This window comes from Amblyomma americanum, chromosome 9, assembly GCF_052857255.1.
Source record: "Amblyomma americanum isolate KBUSLIRL-KWMA chromosome 9, ASM5285725v1, whole genome shotgun sequence".
Classification (NCBI taxonomy): Eukaryota; Metazoa; Arthropoda; class Arachnida; order Ixodida; family Ixodidae; genus Amblyomma; species Amblyomma americanum.
Window position 1 is genome coordinate 48,940,461 of NC_135505.1, and position 9,889 is coordinate 48,950,349.

The window sequence follows — 9,889 nt, forward strand, 5'->3', positions numbered from 1 at the left end:
GGCTGACTCTATTGAATCGCGTACCCCTGCTAAACTAATTCGGCACGCTCGCTCTCTGGTTACAGTGTTCCTGAGCTCCCAAGCGGGCAGAAGTGGCCGAAGTACACCAGGAGCTCTCCCGTCGTAATCACGATGGGCCATGGACAGTTCAACGAGACGAGAGGCTTTCGCGAGAGCGAGTGTGAACGCTGGAAGTCGGTGTTCTGAGAAGTCCAAAGCTTTTGTTTTGTTTTTAGTGCTTTGTTTTGAAATATTAGCGTGATTCGAGATGCATATGACAATTTTAGGTAACAGAGGAAATGGATACAGTGAATACATTTGGTGGAAATGGATACATTTGGTGTATAATTTTATGCAAATATCTTGCAATCGTGCTGTGTATTTCATATCTCTGCGTCTGTCGAAAACTCTGTTTGTTGGCTAAATTGTAGTTTTTCCTGCCGCTTCTAATCTAGTTCATGTATAAATGCTTAATTTCCTTCGGAGGTAAACTATTCTTTTGTTTGGAGCCACACCACAGAAACCAACATAAAGCAGACAGACGTACCGCAGAATAAGCCATTATAAACTTTACAATAAAGAAATCAACGCGCACACTACTTCGTCTTCATCGCTGCTTCGACTGCCGTCACCACTGCTTGACACTACTATCTTTTTCCGATATTTTGGTCTAAATTCTGTCCTCAACGTTTGATCATTTAATTACCAACGTCCTATAGATACTAAAAAAATAAATAAAAAATTAAGGATAACAAATAAATAATAACCTGAGCACCCACTTAAGTAAATGGCAAATCCAGGTCCTTAGACACATATTTCACATAAGTGCACAGAAGAAATTCTTTGCTCTCGAGTTCTTCATATGGCCTAGAAATGCTTTATTACTCTCTCCTGACTTATGTTTTATGTCACTGTGACATCATTATTCGAAATGTTAGCAGTAGCGTATTGAATTTTTTTTAGTGAGCGGAAGGATTTACATTTAAATATTGCATAATAGTGCCGTTCTATAGAATATTTGTATTTTCTAATGCAAATACTCTGTTTCATAAAATGGAGCATGAACCCCGTGAAGTAAACGGTTTTTTAACTCTTTTTCAAAGCCCTTTCACTCAAATAAACTTTGTTCTATTCGTTTTTTTTTTCGGGTTCTTTTCGCACCAAAACGCATTTTACTATACGCGTTTTGTTTTAGTGCAGCACATAGAATTCTGTACTTTGTGCTGAATATATAATGAACGACATGGAAATTGGAGACGTATGAAGGAACCCAACAGTCTCCAAAACAATGAAGCATAGACGAAAATTTTAAAAGTCTTATTCTTTTTTATTGCTTAATGAAAAATCAACAGGCATGATTATTTTATCACTGAAAGATAATTCAATGCAAAGCATAAGAAAAACAACCACACGCCAGCGGAGACGTCCAAACCCACGACCACCGAATTTCGTGTCCGGTGCTCTAACAATTGAACCACGTATGGCGATGGCTGTACAATCTTCTACATTCTGGGGTGTTTGTGTGTAGCGTAACCGAACTTTGAGCGTGTTCACCAGCGCCACCCTCTTACATAGCGGCGGAGGTAGTGATCCAACGGTCAGGGCAGAAGCTGCGCGACAACCCTCTTATGGTACCTATGGCATCAAGGCTGCCAGTACCGATGCCGTCGTTGAGCTATTGACCATACAAGACAAGGAAAATCAGGGGCTCGTTATGACCTTCATATGAAGGAAGCCAGCAGTCACCGAAGTCATGGAGCGTAGGGTATTTTTCTTTATTGTGCACCTACGGCCTCCAAATTTCGCGTGCGGTGTTCTACCAACTGAGATATACGGCGGCGGCCGTCCAACCTTCTACACTAGAGGGCATTAATGATGCGAGTGACTTAACCTTGAGAGTGTTTGTTAATGGGAGGTTGCACTGAAAACTGCCAAATTAAGGTTTCAACGCGACAGCGTCAAGGAGCTCTTCTCCCAAAGAAGTCGGTGTTGGCGGTGTCGGCGTTGTAACACGACAAGTTCCAAATAAAAAAAGTAATGTGCAGATACGCGGAATCGAACCCAGGTATTTCAAATAGCGAGGCTAGCAGGCGCAGAACATGCTACGAAGTCTTTTTTTTTTCGCGCTGGTTTCAAGTGTATAAAAGTATACCTAGTGTATGCGTTGTGGTCTTTGATTTTGTGAAGTGCCTTTGTCTACTGATGCGTACATGAGTAATACCCTGGCAACGCTGGAACACGCTGTCGTGTTCCACCCTTAAACGCAAAAGCTCAAGTGCCCTCCAGTTTGGTTCTACCTATTTATTGCAGTTATTTTGTAGCGTTCATTATTAATCTCCTACGCAACACTGCCTTCTTGTCTTCCGCACTGCTCAAATATTCATTCAACATTACAGCAGCCATTTTAATTGAGCAAATTTCTTCGGAAGAGGGCGTGTTAGCACGCATAGTACTTAATAGGATGATGCTAGTAACACGAAAAGCCGTCACGGCAATGTGTTTCAGCCTCTGCCTTCTGAAATATACTTTTCGAAATTAGTTTCATATCGTAACGTGAAACGCGAAGGAGAAGCCCCGGAGCAGGGACGGAAAACGGCGGTGGTCCCTAAGTGGTGCGAGCGCGCGAGCGAAACAGAGCCAACTTCTTCCTATACGAATGCAGGCGCTACTTCTGCTTCTACAATCGCATGTATCACAGCCCCCTCTTCTGCAGTATCGACACGATGCGGCTAGGAGATAAAAGTCAGCGAAAGGGTAGTACGCAGCTGCAGTGAACCGCCGTTCAGTTAGGCAGCCTGTCGTGGTTAGACTTCATGAGAACAATGTGCACGACTGCAGAACGGTGCCGTCAAGCTTAGATAATTAGGAGACAAAATTACCATGCATTAGCGTTTTTAAGCGAGGAGAAAGAAGTGCTGAGTGGCACGGGCTAGTGAACATGTTTATAACAACAACAATAGTACAGCTCAAGAGGCTAGCATACGGATGTTTTCGAAATTGTCATCTATCGAGCGCGCTGCACAGTCATGGAGCGCGTGGTTCCAACAAGCTGCTACACCTGGGACCTAGTGGAACACAAGCACGAGCCGCCCCCTCAGACTGTGCTGAGAGTACTGCAGGATATCGCCGAGCTCAACGCCAGTCCTCTGGAGGGCATCTTCATCTCGCTCCAGGAGAACAACGTCACCACAATCCACGTACTAATGGTGGGTTCCGTCGGAACGCCGTACGAGGGCGGATTCTTCCAGTTTCTTCTCCGCTGTCCCCCGGACTACCCGCTCAGCCCGCCCCGTATGTCTCACATTACCACGGACGCAGGCCGGGTCCGTTTCAACGTCCACCTCGACAGGAGCGGTGAAGTCGACGTAAGCACCATCGGCACTGCGACCGGACCTGGCTGGACTTCGGCCTATGGCCTCGCCAGCGTGTTGCTTAGTGTACAGTCGGTGATGGGCAACCGCCCATACTTCAACGGACTCGACAAGGAAAAGCAGCCAGGGGACTCTGACAGATACAACGAGTTTGTTCGTCACGAGACGTTGAGGGTGGCCGTGTGCGGTCAAGTAGAGAGCGCCCTCAAGAAAGACCCTCAGTGCCCGCCTTCCTTCCGGCATAGGATACTGGACTGTTTCCTGAAAATGTACGACAAGTATGAGAACATCGCAGAGTCAAGGCTGCATCTCACCGCCACAGAAATGAAGGATGTTTACAGTCCATATCCTGTCGGTACGTTCCAGTTCAAACAGCTTCTTGTGCGACTTAACGCTCTCAAAATGGAAGTACACAAGAGGAACCAAGCGACAGACACAGAAGCCGCTAAGAAAGCCGCTGAAGAAGCCGCTGAGTATGAAGCTGATCTGGCTCTAGCACAAGTTGCAGAATTCGAGAACGAGGACAGGCTACCGCCAGTTTATGACCAGTCTGAGCAACGGTAGTCTCTCCAGTACTTGTGAAGAGCTTTTCGACAAGCAGCGGAAGCAGCCGATGAAATACCCGCATAGTTCAATGCCGGCGTCCTGTTATCTGTGCTAAAGCGAAGAATTGGTCCTTCTTGTTTCACTAAAAAAAAAATTGTAGTGCTTGCGAAGATCTTTCCTGTATGCTTATCACGTTCAGAACAGAACAGTAACACACTTTTGCAAATTTTTCGCAGCACCTATCGGTTCCTAACCGAGTCAGGAGCCTTCGGCGCGCGTAGCCTGCGCCTTTGTGGTTTAGGAATGAGATTGCACTGGTGCAGTTGCATTAAAAAACGCTATGAGTCCATCATAATCGTCATCATCATCAGCCTGACTACCCCCACTGCGGGGAAATGGCCTCTCCCATGTCTCCCTAATTAGCCCGGCCCTTTGCCAGGGTCCTTCAGCGACGCTGGAATGGGGATGGAAACTGCAACCGCCACAAAATATTGCCACTGTACCTTTTAAGCATAGATTTCATGTCGGTGCTGCGCTTGGAGCCTGCCTAGAAGATGTCTATTGTAATTCGTATTTCGGCGATCGCATCAATCCTCTCCGCTGCATGCGCAGTGAGCCGTCTACAAGTGCTCCATATAGTGCGGTTGCTGTATATCGGACTGCGTCTCTGGTAGAAATCGCAAGCGTGCTAACACTCAACTGAAATCCCCCCTTCATGTTTTTTTCCAGTAACCTTATTCGGTTTTTCTGCTAGCACAATTGTCTTTCAAGCCAGGAATTGGGCTCGGTCGCGAACGTCGCAGTATGTCAGCATCTATAAATTGGTTTAGGTACATTTCTTGTGATGGTCGGCATTACAGCTTGCTTTTAAACATTTACTTTTTACGGTAACGTTAAGTAGCGTCAGCTTTACTCATACCTCCTTGTGTGTGGCGTGTTGTGTGTCCTCAACACTGCGCCACTAAACTTCGTCTGATTTAGTCGGTAGTTCGCCTCCACTCTGATACTTCCTTCCCCTATCGCCCCTCCTTTTGCGCCAGCATTGAGCACCGCACACAAGCATAAGTTTTATGCGGGACGTGTCTTTCCAAACTTTGGAGCAACAAGTCGCCGTCACACCGAGTGAGTACAAGACAAACTGTTTATTAATTAATATATCGCATTGAAAACGGCAATTCGCGCAGAAATAAAACCCAAAACGACAACTGCAGCAGGCTCACGGTAGTCGTCGGTGGTCCCAAGACTCCTGGCTAGGAGCGGGCGATCAGTCAAGAGTGCAGTTCCCTATCCGGCGGTTCTTGGCGAGAGAGAGCCGTTTTCCCGCACAATCGCCCTACTGCACAGCAAACCTGATCCTCGCTCAGGAAGCAATCGTATGGCTGCCCTATAGAAAGAACGTTACCACCGTAAGTGAGCACTCTGCGCGTCCTGAGGCAAAGTGACGGTGACCAAAAACATCGGGGGACTCCACTGTGGCCACCACAGCTTCCGCGGGAATCACGGCCGCGGCCTTGTGGCGTGCCGAGGAAGTGGGGGATGCGTGTGTACCGTTAGCACGCGGTGGCCGCTCAATCTTTTTAGTTCCTCCGTCATCCAGTGGAGATTCGCCACATTGACGGGGGCAGGAAGAGCCCACACACTCAACAGAAAGGAGTAAAAAGGTACTAACTCTAGCGCACACCCTTTACTTCTTTTACATCTTACTCCCTTTTTACCCCCATATAGGCGTATTCGTGTTCAGAGCGCACCAGGACGACCAGTGGAGCCTTATCTCTCAGACTGTCTTCTGGGTAACATGGCTAACACACGGGCCAGTTGGGTGATCATATTGGAAACGTATGCGCTACTTGGGAACACAAGGAGACAAAATGACAAACAGCACACGACACAAGCGCAAACACACAAGCCTCCTTGTGTCCTTGGAGGAACACAAGCCTCCTTGTGTTTCCAAGTAACACATACGTTTGCGATATGTCATCTGGGCGCTCACTTTCCTGCTGATCTGCCTGTGTGCAACTACGACTGCCTATCTTTCATTTACGTTTTAAAGTGACAGCTTCTAAGCGCCCGTTCCTGGGTTTCGCTTCGTAGTAGTCAGATTGAAAATTTTTGAAAGTGTTCGCTGAAACATCCTGTATATAAACTGACAGTGCCTGATGATAATTTAGAGACCACATGTTATTTTAATCTTGTCTCCCATCCTTAGTCAGCTTACACTGCTGTCGCAAAAGGACCGGTACAGTTGGTAATAGCCAGCTCTTGTTTCGCCGTCTTTAACACAGTCCTTGATTGTGGCGTTGCTTTTCTGACGAAGAAAGATGAGTTAGCTATCCCAGACCGCCACCGGCTCCCAAATCGACGCAGCCAGAGAATTCACCGCAGAGAGAAGAGTCGAGGGAAAGTCAAACGTGTTTCTGAGAGAAGGTAGCCGCTGCAGAGTGTGAAAGAGAGTCAGGTGAGCCCAGGAGGTAAGGTAGTTTTACTCTATGCAGTGGCCGCAGCTGTCGACCTATAGTACCCATTAGGAGGTCACTGGGAGGTCACATTTTTCGGCGGTGGATGTAGCCGGATTTATGACGATTGTGTGTGTGTGTGTGTGTGTGTGTGTGTGTGTGTGTGTGTGTGTGTGTGTGTGTGTGTGTGTGTGTGTGTGTGTGTGTGTGTGTGTGTGTGTGTGTGTGTGTGTGTGTGTGTGTGTGTGTGTGTGTGTGTGTGTGATGACGATGATATCAATTATAATATTTTTGCTGTGCGAATTCCAAATACTTGTTATAACGCACTTAAGTATGCGTCTTGGTTTTGTATAGAGTACTTCCCAGGTTACTGGAATAGAAATTTCGGTCCACCTCAATGCTGGATGGTGTGAAGTACCCGAGCGATGAGCAGAATGAATTAGCCGCTGTGCTCTTGCTTTCTGCAACCATCACATAGCTAATGATCTGAGCTGCGCCGTAAGGTCGTTAGTGTGCTTCGAACGTGTCCCGGCGTGGACACAGAGCCGTGCGTGAGGCCTTCTCTCTGCTTGTCACATTGTTATGTTGCAGCAGAGGTGTGCCCAGAGACCAGAAAATAAAGGATAGGAAAGTGACGCGATTAATAATCGCTGCGCTGCGCGACACCTTCGTTGACAACGTAATCTGGCGCCATAACCTGAACCCCGGATGTAAGAGTTATTGCTTCTCGACACAAAGGAATTATTTCTGGCTTCTTTCCTAGTTTTTTTTAACTCAGAAAACTATGACATTAGTATTATGTGTAAATATCCTGATGAAGAAAAATGCGTCAGAAGCCCGGACGAATCTTCGGCGTTAATGTGCCGCACCATCACAAGTAGAGGCGCAATGATAGCCAGTCTCCCCTCACATTCTTGTATGACATCTGTATTTTCTTTATATGAGCCTAAAGCTTCATTCTGTGGGGCCACATTAGGGGCACGCGGTAGCATATCTGATAATACCTTGATCGCTGACACTCTCGGAATGGGCTGAGGCAGAGGTGCAAAATGACGTATGTAGGGAAGACGGTTGCTATATTTCCTGCCCTCATAAAGAAGCGAAAAGCGAGAGTAAAAACCATAGACTTGCAGAAAATCTATGATTGTCGAGGAGTAATGGCTTGTAACTCTGCTAACCTATTTATATGTGGAACAGCACGGTCTGTGCTGTTAGAACAGTTTTGCTTTTTGATGCCTGGATGCGAATGGCATGACAGCAACTAGACATTTTAGTACGGTCACAATTGAGTAAATAGTTTAAAAGAGTCTAAGAGAGAGTGGCTCCGTAGCCGTAATTTCACTAAATTTTATTAGATACAGTGGCTCAACAAAGAGTAAACTGTGGGGCCTGGATCTAAGTCAAGCAGCCGAGGGCCTTATAAGCCGCAAGTGTAAGACGAAGTGGGGACAATGGAAACTTGCTTGATACGCCTGTAGCAGAGTTCTTTGCAGCTCCGAACGTGTTCTGTTTCTGGAGTAGCATGCAGTTTTGTTTCACGAAAGTTGAGTAAAATTTTGCTGCAAAAAGCTTACTTTCTCCTTATAGATATGCGCGTTTTATTTATACGGTAATTAGAGGAGTTAATCTGTAGTGCAATAAAAGACCGGATGGTGTCTGAAGCTGCGTGTAATACATTTGTACCAGAAGTAGTGGCCACAGCGATTGGAATAAATTATCTACATTCTTCTTTCAAGATTTCACAGGAAGTTCAGAGCTGTGCTAAATGGTGTTCAAGTTTAAGCGTTGATGTGCGTCTTCGGAGATATTATGCCACGTCATGGTGGCCCGAAATGCTCGTCGCAGGCAACAGAACGGCGTTTGTATCAGAGCAGACAGAATGAATTCTGCACTACGCGCTGAGGAAAAGCCATCATAGGGTAACTGCGGCCAACCACGCATGAAGACCCTTGCGCAGCATTTGAACAAGGCTGCTGATGGCAAGGTCGCCATGTGCAGGGATAGTCAGAAGTTACCAACCACGGCGTCGGCGATCGAAGCGCCTGTCCAGGCGCTTCAGGGGCTGGCATCTCAGGCGCTACAGTATGTTCCGGCTGTGACTGTATACCCCCCCCCCCCCGCTCCTTCTCTCCTTGCGAAAAGTCCTCAAGGAGGAAGCGTGGCATGCTCCTCGACTCCTTACGCATCTCATTCCTGCGCACTAAGGCGCTTGTTCCAAGGAACAACAGGTACCAGATGGGGAATTAAGGTGCGGAAAACTTGTCGCTCCATTTTGTACAAAAGGAAAGCCTCAAACAAATAAACCAAACAGTAAGTGTTTGTCAACAAGTTATTCGATAAATTAAGGCACGAAAAGTAGTGATAGGACGAGTGCACGAAACAACCTCCCAAAAAACGATGCAACAAAAATGAAAGCGGCTTCATAGATCCTAGCATGGCACTTAACCTAGAAACCAAAATGTGAATTACGTAGCCACTACCTTACTATCCACAACACCCCCTACGAAGTTACGCGCGTTCCCAGAGACGGATTTAAGCAGCAGAGGAATTCCTCATGGATTCCTAACAAAAATCACTCAGAATGTAGACGATTTAGACAACCGAGGCTTCCTTAACGGGCGCTGACATCGCGCAACACAGAGGCCTTTGTCTCTTTCGCTCCTTTGAAATACATCCACCGCTGCCGGAATCGAGTCCGTCACCTTAGGATATGAGCAGGATAACGCCAAAGCAAGTGAGCCAAATCGGCGGGGATTTGGGTTGTACACTAAACAAGATTTCTGTAAACACACTCTCTGTTTATAGTGAAAAGGTGGTGCTTGTTGCTAACTTTTTCGGTTGAGGTTTCTTTCTTACAGTATAATGAAAGGGTTTGTGACTGTTATTATTCGCAGTTTACTAGGTAGAGTAAGGCAATGATATACGTGTTAAATTGCCATTACCTGTTTCGTTGGTAACGATGAATATTTTTTATCAATGTCAGCAACGGCGACGTAATGGTGGCACGCGCTACCCTAAATCGCCACTGTAACGGGTGGCGCCGAGGTTAAGAAAAGAAAAAGAAAGATTGATATCGATTCTTCCGTCATCCTCTCGCAGAAAGTTTCGTTATAGGCGGTGTAGGTCTACAGATATTCTCTCTGTAGCTGTTTCTTTGTAGCTTAAAAGCGACCAGCCATGCTGACCCGGTGTGGATGGCGATCAGCTGCTGAGCACGGGGTCGCCGTATAGAATACCGGCCACGTAAGTCGCATTTCAACGCAAAGGAAACGAAAAAAAAAGACCTACTCTACAACCTCCGCGCGCATTTAAGAACCTAGGTTGTCGAAGCTAGGTCGTAACGCTGCGCTATGACCGTTTCTCTGCCTCCTTCGAACATCTCCGTCTCCCATTCTCTCAAGACGCAGTTCAGATGTCCTGACTAAATGCGAAAGTGTTTATGCGTTTTCTTCTCTCATAAGCTATTGTAGGTAGTGAAATGACGAGGAGGTGACGTCATATTCGGAATGCAACGCCCCC

The 9,889-nt window shown here is 46.6% G+C and overlaps 1 protein-coding gene and 1 pseudogene across 1 annotated transcript in view; both read left to right on the top strand.

The window, feature by feature from the left end:
• LOC144104269 (acetylcholinesterase-like) overlaps window positions 1–1,070 on the top strand; it is a 35,155-nt gene extending 34,085 nt beyond the window's left edge. Inside the window, exon 4 of the mRNA XM_077637163.1 lies at window positions 66–1,070. Coding sequence (XP_077493289.1) covers window positions 66–207 — 142 coding nt within the window. The 3' untranslated portion in view covers window positions 208–1,070. The remainder of the gene's footprint in view (window positions 1–65) is intronic.
• A 1,956-nt stretch (window positions 1,071–3,026) lies between these two features.
• LOC144103335 (ubiquitin-conjugating enzyme E2 Z pseudogene) lies at window positions 3,027–3,935 on the top strand (annotated as a pseudogene).
• The last annotated feature ends 5,954 nt before the right edge of the window (window positions 3,936–9,889 follow it).